Below are 16,033 nucleotides of genomic sequence, written 5' to 3' on the forward strand. Positions count from 1 at the left end.
TGTTAACCCTGGTGTCCTCGCTAAATTCCCAAGCTGTCCCTCATACCATCACGGTCACCTAATCATCCCCAGCTTACAATTGGCTCATTCATCCCCCCTCTTCTCCCCTGTAACTATTCCCCAGGTCGTTGCTGTAAATGAGAACGTGTTCTCAGTCAACTTACCTGATAAAATAAGGTTTAAATAATTTTTTTGTGCTTCAAGCAGTAATTAAATGTAGTTGTATTTAGCAGTAATTAAATGTAGTTGTATTTAGCAGTAATTAAATGGTGTTGTATTTAGCAGTAATTAAATGTAGTTGTATTTTGCAGTAATTAAATGGTGTTGTATTTAGCAGCAGTTACATGTAGCAGTAGTCAAAACATTTACTCTACTCGGTCCCACTGATGTCAATGATGCTGTAAAATCTACCATCTGCGTTATTTCATCGAGGAAGTATAAATACACGAATAAAGAACACCCACCCTTTGAGGTGAGGTTATTGTGTTGTTATAGTGCTGATTATAATTCAGCTGGAAAGACAAAAACATTGATGTCAATAAAAAGTCCTTGCAAAGAGACGAGAGTGTGCATCTTCCATTTTGATACAGCTTACTGTGTGTGTGTGTGTGTGTGTGTGTGTGTGTGTGTGTGTGTGTGTGTGTGTGTGTTTGCAGCACTCACCTCACAGACTCCAGACCCGTCCAGACACTGGTCAGAGTGACCATTACAGTTGCAGGGAACACACTTCCCCAGAAACAGACCCTTAGTGTCTCTGTAGTACCCTGGAGCACATTGCTGGAGAGGAGGAGGAGGAGGAGGAGGAGGAAGAGAGAGAGAGAGAGAGAGAGAGAGAGAGAGAGAGAGAGAGAGAGAGAGAGAGAGAGAGAGAGAGAGAGAGAGAGAGAGGAGGAAGAGGAGGAGAGAGAGAGAGAAGGAGGAGGAGAGAGAGGAGGAGGAGGAGAGAGAGGAGGAGGAGGAGAGAGAGAGAGAGGGACAGACAGAGAGAGAGAGAGAGAGAGGAAGAGGAGAAAGAGAGAGGAGGAGAGAGAGAGGAGGAAGAGGAGGAGAGTCAGAGAGAGAGAGAGAGAGAGGAGGGACAGACAGAGAGAGAGAGGAGGGACAGAGAGAGAAACGAGAGAAGAGAGATTCAGACTTGATTCCTATCTGTATTAACTTATTTATGGAGATATACACTGCTCAAAAAAATAAAAGGAACACTTAAACAACACAATGTAACTCCAAGTCAATCACACTTCTGTGAAATCAAACTGTCCACTTAGGAAGCAACACTGATTGACAATAAATTTCACATGCTGTTGTGCAAATGGAATAGACAAAAGGTGGAAATTATAGGCAATTAGCAAGACACCCCCAATAAAGGAGTGGTTCTGCAGGTGGTGACCACAGACCACTTCTCAGTTCCTATGCTTCCTGGCTGATGTTTTGGTCACTTTTGAATGCTGGCGGTGCTTTCACTCTAGTGGTAGCATGAGGCGGAGTCTACAACCCACACAAGTGGCTCAGGTAGTGCAGCTCATCCAGGATGGCACATCAATGCGAGCTGTGGCAAGAAGGTTTGCTGTGTCTGTCAGCGTAATGTCCAGAGCATGGAGGCGCTACCAGGAGACAGGCCAGTACATCAGGAGACGTGGAGGAGGCCGTAGGAGGGCAACAACCCAGCAGCAGGACCGCTACCTCCGCCTTTGTGCAAGGAGGAGCACTGCCAGAGCCCTGCAAAATGACCTCCAGCAGGCCACAAATGTGCATGTGTCAGCATATGGTCTCACAAGGGGTCTGAGGATCTCATCTCGGTACCTAATGGCAGTCAGGCTACCTCTGGCGAGCACATGGAGGGCTGTGCGGCCCTACAAAGAAATGCCACCCCACACCATGACTGACCCACCGCCAAACCGGTCCTGCTGGAGGATGTTGCAGGCAGCAGAACGTTCTCCACGGCGTCTCCAGACTCTGTCACGTCTGTCACATGTGCTCATGTGCTCAGTGTGAACCTGCTTTCATCTGTGAAGAGCACAGGGCTCCAGTGGCGAATTTGCCAATCTTGGTGTTCTCTGGCAAATGCCAAACGTCCTGCACGGTGTTGGGCTGTAAGCACAACCCCCACCTGTGGACGTCGGGCCCTCATACCACCGTCATGGAGTCTGTTTCTGACCGTTTGAGCAGACACATGCACATTCAAGGCAGTTAACCCCAAACAACAACTGTTCCCCGGGTGCTGATGATGTGGACGTCTGATTCAGAGGGTTAAATGAGGAATCCATTCTGTTGTACAACTGACTAGGTATCCCCCCTTTCTGTTGTACAACTGACTAGGTATCCCCCTTTCTGTTGTACAACTGACTAGGTATCCCCCTTTCTGTTATACAACTGACTAGGTATCCCCCCTTTCTGTTGTACAACTGACTAGGTATCCCCCCTTTCTGTTGTACAACTGACTAGGTATCCCCCTTTCTGTTGTACAACTGACTAGGTATCCCCCTTTCTGTTGTACAACTGACTAGGTATCCCCCTTTCTGTTGTACAACTGACTAGGTATCCCCCCTTTCCCTTTCTGTGGTACAACTGACTAGGTATCCCCCTTTCTGTTGTACAACTGACTAGGTATCCCCCCTTTCTGTTGTACAACTGACTAGGTATCCCCCCTTTCTGTTGTACAACTGACTAGGTATCCCCCCTTTCTGTTGTACAACTGACTAGGTATCCCCCTTTCTGTTGTACAACTGACTAGGTATCCCCCTTTCTGTTGTATAACTGACTAGGTATCCCCACTTTCTGTTGTACAACTGACTAGGTATCCCCCTTTCTGTTGTACAACTGACTAGGTATCCCCCCTTTCTGTTGTACAACTGACTAGGTATCCCCCCTTTCTGTTGTACAACTGACTAGGTATCCCCCTTTCTGTTGTACAACTGACTAGGTATCCCCCTTTCTGTTGTACAACTGACTAGGTATCCCCCTTTCTGTTGTACAACTGACTAGGTATCCCCCTTTCTGTTGTACAACTGACTAGGTATCCCCCTTTCTGTTGTACAACTGACTAGGTATCCCCCTTTCTGTTGTACAACTGACTAGGTATCCCCCCTTTCTGTTGTACAACTGACTAGGTATCCCCCCTTTCTGTTGTACAACTGACTAGGTATCCCCCTTTCTGTTGTACAACTGACTAGGTATCCCCCCCTTTCTGTTGTACAACTGACTAGGTATCCCCCCTTTCTGTTGTACAACTGACTAGGTATCCCCCTTTCTGTTGTACAACTGACTAGGTATCCCCCCTTTCTGTTGTACAACTGACTAGGTATCCCCCTTTCTGTTGTACAACTGACTAGGTATCCCCCTTTCTGTTGTACAACTGACTAGGTATCCCCCTTTCTGTTGTACAACTGACTAGGTATCCCCCTTTCTGTTGTACAACTGACTAGGTATCCCCCCTTTCTGTTGTACAACTGACTAGGTATCCCCCCTTTCTGTTGTACAACTGACTAGGTATCCCCCCTTTCTGTTGTACAACTGACTAGGTATCCCCCTTTCTGTTGTACAACTGACTAGGTATCCCCCCTTTCTGTTGTACAACTGACTAGGTATCCCCCCTTTCTGTTGTACAACTGACTAGGTATCCCCCCTTTCTGTTGTACAACTGACTAGGTATCCCCCTTTCTGTTGTACAACTGACTAGGTATCCCCCCTTTCTGTTGTACAACTGACTAGGTATCCCCCCTTTCTGTTGTACAACTGACTAGGTATCCCCCTTTCTGTTGTACAACTGACTAGGTATCCCCCCTTTCTGTTGTACAACTGACTAGGTATCCCCCTTTCCTTTTCTGTTGTACAACTGACTAGGTATCCCCCTTTCTGTTGTACAACTGACTAGGTATCCCCCTTTCTGTTGTACAACTGACTAGGTATCCCCCCTTTCTGTTGTACAACTGACTAGGTATCCCCCCTTTCTGTTGTACAACTGACTAGGTATCCCCCTTTCTGTTGTACAACTGACTAGGTATCCCCCCTTTCTGTTGTACAACTGACTAGGTATCCCCCTTTCTGTTGTACAACTGACTAGGTATCCCCCTTTCTGTTGTACAACTGACTAGGTATCCCCCCTTTCTGTTGTACAACTGACTAGGTATCCCCCCTTTCCCTTTCTGTTGTACAACTGACTAGGTATCCCCCCTTTCTGTTGTACAACTGACTAGGTATCCCCCCTTTCTGTTGTACAACTGACTAGGTATCCCCCTTTCTCTTTCTGTTGTACAACTGACTAGGTATCCCCCCTTTCTGTTGTACAACTGACTAGGTATCCCCCTTTCTGTTGTACAACTGACTAGGTATCCCCCTTTCTGTTGTACAACTGACTAGGTATCCCCCCTTTCTGTTGTACAACTGACTAGGTATCCCCCCTTTCTGTTGTACAACTGACTAGGTATCCCCCCTTTCTGTTGTACAACTGACTAGGTATCCCCCCTTTCTGTTGTACAACTGACTAGGTATCCCCCCCTTTCTGTTGTACAACTGACTAGGTATCCCCCTTTCTGTTGTACAACTGACTAGGTATCCCCCCTTTCTGTTGTACAACTGACTAGGTATCCCCCTTTCTGTTGTACAACTGACTAGGTATCCCCCCTTTCTGTTGTACAACTGACTAGGTATCCCCCCTTTCTGTTGTACAACTGACTAGGTATCCCCCCTTTCTGTTGTACAACTGACTAGGTATCCCCCCTTTCTGTTGTACAACTGACTAGGTATCCCCCTTTCTGTTGTACAACTTACTAGGTATCCCCCTTTCTGTTGTATAACTGACTAGGTACCCCCCTTTCTGTTGTACAACTGACTAGGTATCCCCCTTTCTGTTGTACAACTGACTAGGTATCCCCCCTTTCCCTTTCTGTTGTACAACTGACTAGGTATCCCCCCTTTCTGTTGTGCAACTGACTAGGTATCCCCCCTTTCTGTTGTACAACTGACTAGGTATCCCCCCTTTCTGTTGTACAACTGACTAGGTATCCCCCTTTCTGTTGTACAACTGACTAGGTACCCCCCTTTCTGTTGTACAACTGACTAGGTATCCCCCCTTTCTGTTGTACAACTGACTAGGTATCCCCCCTTTCCCTTTCTGTTGTACAACTGACTAGGTATCCCCCTTTCTGTTATACAACTGACTAGGTACCCCCCTTTCTGTTGTACAACTGACTAGGTATCCCCCTTTCTGTTGTACAACTGACTAGGTATCCCCCCTTTCACTTTCTGTTGTACAACTGACTAGGTATCCCCCCTTTCTGTTGTACAACTGACTAGGTATCCCCCCTTTCTGTTGTACAACTGACTAGGTATCCCCCCTTTCTGTTGTACAACTGACTAGGTACCCCCCTTTCTGTTGTACAACTGACTAGGTATCCCCCCTTTCTGTTGTACAACTGACTAGGTATCCCCCTTTCTGTTGTACAACTGACTAGGTACCCCCCTTTATGTTGTACAACTGACTAGGTATCCCCCTTTCTGTTGTACAACTGACTAGGTATCCCCCTTTCTGTTATACAACTGACTAGGTACCCCCCTTTCTGTTGTACAACTGACTAGGTATCCCCCTTTCTGTTGTATAACTGGCTAGGTATCCCCCTTTCTGTTGTACAACTGACTAGGTATCCCCCCTTTCTGTTATACAACTGACTAGGTATCCCCCTTTCTGTTGTACAACTGACTAGGTATCCCCCTTTCTGTTGTACAACTGACTAGGTATCCCCCTTTCTGTTATACAACTGACTAGGTATCCCCCTTTCTGTTGTACAACTGACTAGGTATCCCCCTTTCTGTTGTACAACTGACTAGGTATCCCCCTTTCTGTTGTACAACTGACTAGGTATCCCCCCTTTCCCTTTCTGTTGTACAACTGACTAGGTATCCCCCTTTCTGTTGTACAACTGACTAGGTATCCCCCTTTCTGTTGTACAACTGACTAGGTATCCCCCCTTTCTGTTGTATAACTGACTAGGTATCCCCCCTTTCTGTTGTACAACTGACTAGGTATCCCCCCTTTCTGTTGTACAACTGACTAGGTATCCCCCTTTCTGTTGTACAACTGACTAGGTATCCCCCCTTTCTGTTGTACAACTGACTAGGTATCCCCCTTTCTGTTGTACAACTGACTAGGTATCCCCCTTTCTGTTGTACAACTGACTAGGTATCCCCCTTTCCCTTTCTGTTGTACAACTGACTAGGTATCCCCCTTTCTGTTGTACAACTGACTAGGTATCCCCCTTTCTGTTGTACAACTGACTAGGTATCCCCCCTTTCTGTTATACAACTGACTAGGTATCCCCCTTTCTGTTATACAACTGACTAGGTATCCCCCTTTCTGTTGTACAACTGACTAGGTATCCCCCTTTCTGTTATACAACTGACTAGGTATCCCCCTTTCTGTTGTACAACTGACTAGGTATCCCCCTTTCTGTTATACAACTGACTAGGTATCCCCCTTTCTGTTGTACAACTGACTAGGTATCCCCCCTTTCTGTTGTACAACTGACTAGGTATCCCCCTTTCTGTTGTACAACTGACTAGGTATCCCCCTTTCTGTTGTACAACTGACTAGGTATCCCCCCTTTCTGTTATACAACTGACTAGGTATCCCCCTTTCTGTTGTACAACTGACTAGGTATCCCCCCTTTCTGTTGTACAACTGACTAGGTATCCCCCCTTTCCCTTTCTGTTGTACAACTGACTAGGTATCCCCCCTTTCTGTTGTACAACTGACTAGGTATCCCCCTTTCTGTTGTACAACTGACTAGGTATCCCCCTTTCTGTTGTACAACTGACTAGGTATCCCCCTTTCTGTTGTACAACTGACTAGGTATCCCCCTTTCTGTTGTACAACTGACTAGGTACCCCCCTTTCTGTTGTACAACTGACTAGGTATCCCCCTTTCTGTTGTACGACTGACTAGGTATCCCCCCTTTCTGTTGTATAACTGACTAGGTATCCCCCTTTCTGTTGTATAACTGACTAGGTATCCCCCCTTTCCCTTTCTGTTGTACAACTGACTAGGTATCCCCCTTTCTGTTGTACAACTGACTAGGTATCCCCCCTTTCTGTTGTACAACTGACTAGGTATCCCCCCTTTCTGTTGTATAACTGACTAGGTATCCCCCCTTTCTGTTGTATAACTGACTAGGTATCCCCCCTTTCTGTTGTATAACTGACTAGGTATCCCCCTTTCTGTTGTACAACTGACTAGGTATCCCCCTTTCTGTTGTACAACTGACTAGGTATCCCCCTTTCTGTTGTACAACTGACTAGGTATCCCCCTTTCTGTTGTACAACTGACTAGGTATCCCCCTTTCTGTTGTACAACTGACTAGGTATCCCCCTTTCCCTACACGCGGTTGTAGGAGCAGTAATAATCACTAGTACATGAACTAACTGTAGCTATTAACAAATCAGTATCCACTGATAACATGTTAGTACAGTAAGTCAGTATTAACACCAACCTGACAGGAGTCTCCCTGGTAGTTAGCGGGACAGAGACAGGTCTCTACGTTGTTGGCGTGTCGCCCCGTGGGCAGTGTCTGTGCTCCCTCCAGCACGACCCCGCGTAGCGACACAGTGTGGGCAGACTGGGAGTGAAGAGCTCTGATCTGGAGAGACTCTAAACCAACCAGAACCATCATCAGTTCCTCTCTAGACACCACGTTCCCTGTCCGGGCGTGGCGGAAACTTCCCTGGGGGGGAGAGAGAGAGACGGGGGTGAGAGAGAGAGAAAGAGAGAGAGAGAGAGAGAGAGAGATGGGGTGAGAGAGAGAGAGATAGAGACAGGGGTGAGAGAGAGAGACAGGGGTGAGAGAGAGAGAGAGATAGAGCGAGAGAGACGGGGTGAGAGAGAGAGAGAGAGAGAGATAGAGAGAGAGAGAGAGAGAGAGAGAGAGAGAGAGAGAGCGAGAGAGAGACGGGGTGAGAGAGAGAGAGAGAGAGAGAGACAGGGGTGAGAGAGAGAGAGAGAGAGAGAGAGAGAGAGAGAGAGAGAGAGAGAGAGAGAGAGATAGAGAGAGAGAGAGAGAGACGGGGTGAGAGCTGGCATGGCTATTGTGATGTCATGATGATGTCATTTATGTAGATGCAGTTAAATTGTAATCTTCGGATTAGACTGAAAAGAGATATTTAGATGTCAACAGTCAGTGATCTAATTCTCTGGTAACACAACTCCATGTGGACTATCCCCAGGTGGTCAGTGTCCCTCCTCCACCATGTGGACTATCACCAGGTGGTCAGGTCAGTGTCCCTCCTCCACCATGTGGACTATCCCCAGGAGGTCAGTGTCCCTCCTCCACCATGTGGACTATGACCAGGAGGTCAGGTCAGTGTCCCTCCTCCACCATGTGGACTATCACCAGGTGGTCAGTGTCCCTCCTCCACCATGTGGACTATCACCAGGTGGTCAGTGTCCCTCCTCCACCATGTGGACTATCCCCAGGTGGTCAGTGCTCCTCCTCCACCATGTGGACTATCACCAGGAGGTCAGGTCAGTGTCCCTCCTCCACCATGTGGACTATCACCAGGTGGTCAGTGTCCCTCCTCCACCATGTGGACTATCCCCAGGTGGTCAGTGTCCCTCCTCCACCATGTGGACTATCACCAGGAGGTCAGGTCAGTGTCCCTCCTCCACCATGTGACTATCACCAGGAGGTCAGGTCAGTGTCCCTCCTCCACCATGTGGACTATCACCAGGTGGTCAGGTCAGTGTCCCTCCTCCACCATGTGGACTATCACCAGGAGGTCAGGTCAGTGTCCCTCCTCCACCATGTGGACTATCCCCAGGTGGTCAGTGTCACTCCTCCACCATGTGGACTATCACCAGGTGGTCAGGTTAGTGTCCCTCCTCCACCATGTGGACTATCACCAGGTGGTCAGGTCAGTGTCCCTCCTCCACCATGTGGACTATCACCAGGAGGTCAGGTCAGTGTCCCTCCTCCACCATGTGGACTATCACCAGGTGGTCAGTGTCCCTCCTCCACCATGTGGACTATCCTGAGGTGGTCAGGTCAGTGTCCCTCCCCCACCATGTGGACTATCCTGAGGTGTTCAGGTCAGTGTCCTACCTCCACCATGTGGACTATCCTGAGGTGTTCAGGCCAGTGTCCTACCTCCACCATGTGGACTATCCCCAGGTGGTCAGGTTAGTGTCCTACCTCCACCATGTGGACTATCCCCAGGTGTGGTTGTTCAGGTGAAGAATATTCTCTCTCGATGAACACCAGGGTCATCTGGTTACCCTGTGGACACAGAGACACAGACAGACATATCTTTTAACAGCAGAGATACACTAGCCAACTTTCAGTTCACTGCTCTTCTGGCTTCTTGACACAGACACAACCTTTTACTCTTTACGAATAGTTAGTTTATGTCAAGTAACGCAAACACATCATTTCTTCCGTAGACGTCAAAGGATACTAAGCACTCGGGTTAAATGTAGAAAGTACATGTTGGTAATCTGTTCAGATGTAAAGCCATGGTACACTGTGGTGGGTTGTTTACCTTGAGAATGATGTCAGGTCGAGAGGCCTCGGTGGGTAGAGAGAGAACATCTCCTCTCATAGTCTGAGTGTGGAGACTATACCGCAGATAGCCTCCATAAGACGACACCTAGATAGAGATGAAGACAGAGAGAGGGGGGAGGGAGAGGGATGGAGAGAGAGAGAGGGGGGAGGGAGAGGGATGGAGAGAGAGAGAGGGGGAGGGAGAGGGATGGAGAGAGAGAGAGGGGGGAGGGAGAGGGATGAAGACAGAGAGAGGGGGGAGGGAGAGGGATGGAGAGAGAGAGAGGGGAGGGAGAGGGATGGAGAGAGAGAGAGAGGGGGGAGGGATGGAGAGAGAGAGAGGGGGGAGGGAGAGGGATGGAGAGAGAGAGAGGGGGGAGGGAGAGAGAGGGATGGAGAGAGAGAGGGGGGAGGGAGAGAGAGAGGGGGGGAGGGAGAGGGATGGAGAGAGAGAGGGGGGGGGTGGAGAGAGAGAGAGAAAAAGAGACAGACAGACAGACAGACAGACAGACAGACAGACAGACAGACAGAGCGACAGGGCAACAGAGCGACAGACTTGTGGTCAGACAATAAATCCTAGAGGAAGATAACTAAGTATGTTCAAAGAGAGAGATAAAATCTAACATGAAAGGTGTTATATTCTAGACAAAACAACCATCATTATCTCTATAACCGCTGGCTGTCTACACTTCCTCTTTAGTGTGTGTGTGTGTGTGTGTGTGTGTGTGTGTGTTGTGTGTGTGTGTGTGTACTATACGTAGCCCGTAGCACTAGTGTAATCTGATGTAGACGCCCCAGCGAACCCTCCCCACCAGCCCTCTCCCTCTCCTTGGCATGGTGAACACAGTACCTCTATGAGGGCCCTCTGGCTAAATAACACCTAGTGAAGCATTCATTCCACCCCTCCCAGGCCCCGCCCGCTCCCACCTGCACAAGGCCCCGGGTTATTGTTGTGTTTAAGCCTTTTCCTCCTTTGCCTTTGTCTTGTGAAACAACCTCTGTCGACTACAGGTGTGACTCCATGTTAACTCTTGGACCCACTGCGAGTCTTTGTGACTCCATTTTAACTCTTGGACCCACTGCGAGTCTTTGTGACTCCATTTTAACTCTTGGACCCACTGCGAGTCTTTGTGACTCCATTTTAACTCTTGGACCCACTGCGAGTCTTTGTGACTCCATTTTAACTCTTGGACCCACTGCGAGTCTTTGTGACTCCATTTTAACTCTTGGACCCACTGCGAGTCTTTGTGACTCCATTTTAACTCTTGGACCCACTGCGAGTCTTTGTGACTCCATTTTAACTCTTGGACCCACTGCGAGTCTTTGTGACTCCATTTTAACTCTTGGACCCACTGCGAGTCTTTGTGACTCCATTTTAACTCTTGGACCCACTGCGAGTCTTTGTGACTCCATTTTAACTCTTAGACCCACTGCGAGTCTTTGTGACTCCATTTTAACTCTTGGACCCACTGCGAGTCTTTGTGACTCCATTTTAACTCTTGGACCCACTGCGAGTCTTTGTGACCCTGGAGTCGTTGCAATGTATGTTACTATGCGTAAAATATATGTTTTCTATTACTAGTTACTGTTACGGATACAAGTATCCTGTGTGTATTTCTTTTTCTCTCCTTCTCCCCAACGCACAGGTGACAATCATCATTCCCCAATCAGTCATCAATCAGTCGCTAATCGGAAGACAGCTGCTCCTTTTCTCCTACCCAATCACAGTCCCTTTCCCTTGGTTAAAAAACCCTGTCAGTTGTGTTCTCTGGAGCTCGATCTCTTTGTGTAGCCATCTCTCTGTAAATGCCATATGTTTGTAGATCTCTTGTGTGGTTTAGCATCTACATGTCACTTTGTCCCCACCTGTGAGTATTGTGTTTGTTATGGTGTTTGAGTGTTTGTTTGATGGTGGGAAAAGGGGGTAACCAGACAGGTCACCCATGGGCATACACTACCCGTAGGTAAACTTTGTTAAATACACTAGTTAGAACTGGGCGGACCACCCACTGTATTTTTGGTTAGTTAGTTAGCTGTTGTTGAAATAGGCTAGTCTAGCTTAGGGGTGTTTTGGATGCTTATTATTTCTTTCCTTGGGTCCAGCTCAGCCCCTTTTCCTGCCCCCCCCCCCCATTACTGTGTGTTTACTAATAAACCCTGAGTTTGATGGTAGATCTTAGTTGTCGTGGTTATTTGTTCTCACTGTTACGTTTTCACTATTATCATTTGCATGAGTTGTGTTACGGGTCCCATTTACCCCCCCCCCAAAGGGATTCCTAACAGTTACAGACTCCCGATTGGCGCAGTGGACTAAGGCACTGCGTCTCATTGCTTGAGTCGTCACTAAAGACACCCTGGCTCGAATCCAGGCTGTATCACAACCGGCTGTGATTGGGAGTCCCATGGAGGGTGGAACACAATTGGCCCAGCGTCGTTAAGGTTACGGGAGGGTTTGGCCGGGGTAGGCCGTCATTGTAAATAAGAATGTGTTCTTAACTGACTTGCCTTGTTGAATAAAGGTTAAATACATAAAAAAAATACATAAGGATTGTGTGTCCAAGATAATGGGGACAATAAAGTTGATTGTATAGTGTGGTATCTTGTCTCCGTACCTTATCTCCCAGGTAAGTTCTAGGAGCATGCCAGAGGAGGTCTTGGTACACATCAGGTACATCACCAAGGTCCGCTTCCACCAAGTCCTGATCAGGATATACTGTCACAGGAACTTCCTGTCTGTCTGCTCCGAGCAACACCCAGTCCATCATATCCATCACCTGGAGGTTATTACAATGTACAGGGTATATTAACATAACACTTATACACTGTCACAGGAACTTCCTGTCTGTCTGCTCCTAACAGCACCCAGCATGTCCGTCACCTATAACAAAACATAACACTTCCTGTCTGTCTGCTCCTAACAGCACCCAGCATGTCCGTCACCTATAACAAAACATAATACTTCCTGTCTGTCTGCTCCTAACAGCACCCAGCATGTCCGTCACCTATAACAAAACATAATACTTCCTGTCTGTCTGCTCCTAACAGCACCCAGCATGTCCTTCACCTATAACAACACATAACACTTCCTGTCTGTCTGCTCCTAACAGCACCCAGCATGTCCTTCACCTATAACAAAACATAATACTTCCTGTCTGTCTGCTCCTAACAGCACTCGGCCCAGCATGTCCGTCACCTATAACAACACATAATACTTCCTGTCTGTCTGCTCCTAACAGCACTCGGCCCAGCATGTCCGTCACCTATAGCAACACATAACACTTCCTGTCTGTCTGCTCCTAACAGCACCCAGCATGTCCGTCACCTATAACAAAACATAATACTGCCTGTCTGTCTGCTCCTAACAGCACCCAGCATGTCCGTCACCTATAACAACACATAATACTTCCTGTCTGTCTGCTCCTAACAGCACCCAGCATGTCCGTCACCTATAACAAAACATAACACTTCCTGTCCGTCTGCTCCCTATAGATTAAATTAAATTGTTTAAATTATATATAGAATAAGTAGCCTACTCCTGTCTATACAGAAGAAAAAATAAAACAATTTAAAATAAGTTACTACAACAAAAATGCCTGATTTGGACACGGATCATCGTTAGTCTCTATAAGATGTAGATCGTTTTAAATGAGCCAGCACGCCATTTGGGCGTGGCAAATACTAAATACAGCCTTCGGGAAAGTATTCAGACCCCTTGACTTTTTCCACATTTTGTTACGTTACAGCCGTATTCTACATTTGATTAAAATATTTGCTCAAGTCCTCAGCATTCTACACACAATAACTCATAATGACAAAGCAAAATCAGGTTTTTAGACATTTTTGCAAATGTATTTTTTTTTAAATACCTTATTTACATAAGTATTCAGACCCTTTGCTATGAGACTCAAAATTGAGCTCAGGTGCATCCTGTTTCCATTGATGATCCTTGAGATGTTTCTACAACTTCTTTGGAGTCCACCTGTGGTACATTCAATTGATTGGACATGATTTGGAAAGGCACACACCTGTCTATATAAGGTCCCACAGTTGACAGTGCATGTCAGAGCAAAAACCAAGCAATGAGGTCGGAGGAATTTTTCGTAGAGCTCCAAGACAGGATTGTGACGAAGCATAGATCTGGGGAAGCATTGAAGGTCAGCAAGAACACAGTGGCCTCCATCATTCTTAAATGGAATATGTTTGGAAACACCAAGACTCTTCCTAGAGCTGGCAGCACGGCCAATCTGAGCAATCGTGGGAGAAGGGCCTTGGTCAGGGAAGTGACCAAGAACCTGATGGTCATTCTGAGAGAGCTCTAGAGTTCCTCTGTGGAGATGGGAGAACATTCCAGAAGGACAACCATTTCTGCAGCACTCCACCATTCAGGCCTTTATGGTAAAGTGGCGAGACGGAAGTCACTCCTCACTAAAAGGCACATGACAGCTCGCTTGGAGTTTGCCAAAAGGCACCTAAAGACTCTCAGACCATGAGAAACAAGATTCTCTTTGGCCTGAATGCCAAGCGTCATGTCTGGAGGAAACCTGGGACCATTCCTACCGTGAAGCATGGTGGTGGCAGCATCATGCTGTGGGGATGTTTTTTAGTGGCAGGGACTGGGAGACTAGTCAGGATCGACAGAGAGATCCAAGAAAGAAAACCTGCTCCAGAGCGCTCAGGACCTTAGACTGGAATGAAGGTTCATCTTCCAACAGCACAATGACCCTAAGCACACAGCCAAGATAACGCGGGACTGGCTTCGGGACAAGACTCTGAATGTCCTTGAGTGGCTCAGCCAGAGCCCGGACTTGAACCCAATCTAACATCTCTGAAGAGACCGGAAAATAGCTGTGCAGCGACGCTCCCCATCCAACCGAACAGAGCTTGAGAGGATCTGCAGAGAAGAATGGGAGAAACTTCCCAAATACAGGTGTGCCAAGCTTGCAGCGTCATACCCAAGAAGACTCGAGGCTGGAATCACTGGTGCTTCAACAAAGTACTGAGTAAAGCAACTGAATACTTATGTAAAATGTGTCAAAAAAACAGTTTTTGCTTTGTCATAATGGGGTATTGTGTGCAAATTGATGAGGGGGAAAAAAACGATGTAATCAATTTTAGAATAAGGCTGTAACGTAACAAAATGTGGGAAAAGTCAAAGGGTCTGAATACTTTCCCAAATGCCACTGCAGATGATTGTTGAGTTGTGACTGTCGTGTTTATCTTGTTTTTTTTTACAGAAAGTTCCTACTATTCTCACATATGACCACTTCTGTACGTCAGATCAACAGTTACTAACCTCCATTTCGACTTCAAATACGACTTCAACGCCCAACTGTTCATATCGGACCTTATTCCTTTGTTCAATGGGCCGCGCAAAACACCGCGGATGGAGTCCGGGTGAAATTGAGACGAAGAGAAAACCGAATGGCGCTCGCCTCCGTTCTATTGTCAAAATTGTTCAGTCACCGGAGAATAAGATGGATGAGCTTTGTTCGAGAGTCTCAGAGAGACTTGAAAAGTTGCTATATGATATGTCTTACTGAAACGTGGCTGGATGATGACGCTACGCACGTAAGTACTTAATCCGTAATTATCACGGCTGTTTACATCCCGCCCCAAGCCAACATCGCTCGCGAACTCAACAAACTGTATGGGGCCATAAAGAAAAAAACAAGAAACAATTTACCCAGAAGCTGCATTTCTGGTGGGCGGAGACTTTAACTCGGGGGAGACTTAAAACCGTCCTACCTCACTTCTACCAATACCTCTTCTGCGCCACTAGGGGGCGCTAAAACTCAACCATCAGAAACACATACAAGGCCCTCATCTTCTCCCTGCATCAAATCTGACCATGACACCATTCTCTTGCTTCCTGTTTACAAACAAAATGTCAAACAGAAAGTACAAGTGATGCGCTTAATATGTAATGATGCAGATACGAGGCTACAAGACTGTTTCGCTAGTACAGACTGGGATATGTTCCAGGATTCATCCGATGAATTGAGGAGTATACCACAACAGTCACGGGCTTCATCAATAAGTGCATAGACGATGTCGCCCCCACAGTGAAAGCCCCTGTTTTTCCAGATGACTGTGTGATCTCGCTCTCCATGGTCGATGTGAGCAAAACAGGTTAACAATCACAAGGCCGGAATACCAGGGCGAGTTCTCAGAGCATGCACAGACCAGCTGGCAAGTGTCTTCACAGACATTTTCAATATATCCTTGTCCCAGTCTGTAATCCCAACATGTTTCAAGCTGACCACAATTGTCCCTGTTCCAAAGAGCTCCAAGGTAACCTGCCTAAATGACTACTGCCCTGTAGCACTCAGATCTGTTATTATGAAGTGCTTTGAAAGGCTGGTCATGACACACATCAACACCATCGTCCCAGACACTCTGGACCCACTCCAAGTCGTATACCGCCCCAACAGATCCACAGATGACGCAATCTAAATTGCACTTCACACCACCCTCTCCCACCTGGACAACAGGGGAAATAACTATGTGAGAAT

At 47.1% G+C, this 16,033-nt stretch overlaps 1 protein-coding gene across 1 annotated transcript in view; it reads right to left on the reverse strand.

The window, feature by feature from the left end:
* Positions 1-16,033, reverse strand: part of LOC129861510 (laminin subunit alpha-5-like) — a 155,113-nt gene that overhangs the window by 60,736 nt on the left and 78,344 nt on the right. The window contains exons 36-40 of the mRNA XM_055932887.1: positions 12,134-12,295; positions 9,520-9,627; positions 9,174-9,257; positions 7,479-7,709; positions 664-777 (exon numbers count right to left, since the gene is read on the reverse strand). Of these exons, the coding sequence (XP_055788862.1) occupies positions 664-777; positions 7,479-7,709; positions 9,174-9,257; positions 9,520-9,627; positions 12,134-12,295 (699 nt within the window). The remainder of the gene's footprint in view (positions 1-663; positions 778-7,478; positions 7,710-9,173; positions 9,258-9,519; positions 9,628-12,133; positions 12,296-16,033) is intronic.

Source organism: Salvelinus fontinalis, chromosome 8 (assembly GCF_029448725.1).
Source record: "Salvelinus fontinalis isolate EN_2023a chromosome 8, ASM2944872v1, whole genome shotgun sequence".
Taxonomy (NCBI): Eukaryota; Metazoa; Chordata; class Actinopteri; order Salmoniformes; family Salmonidae; genus Salvelinus; species Salvelinus fontinalis.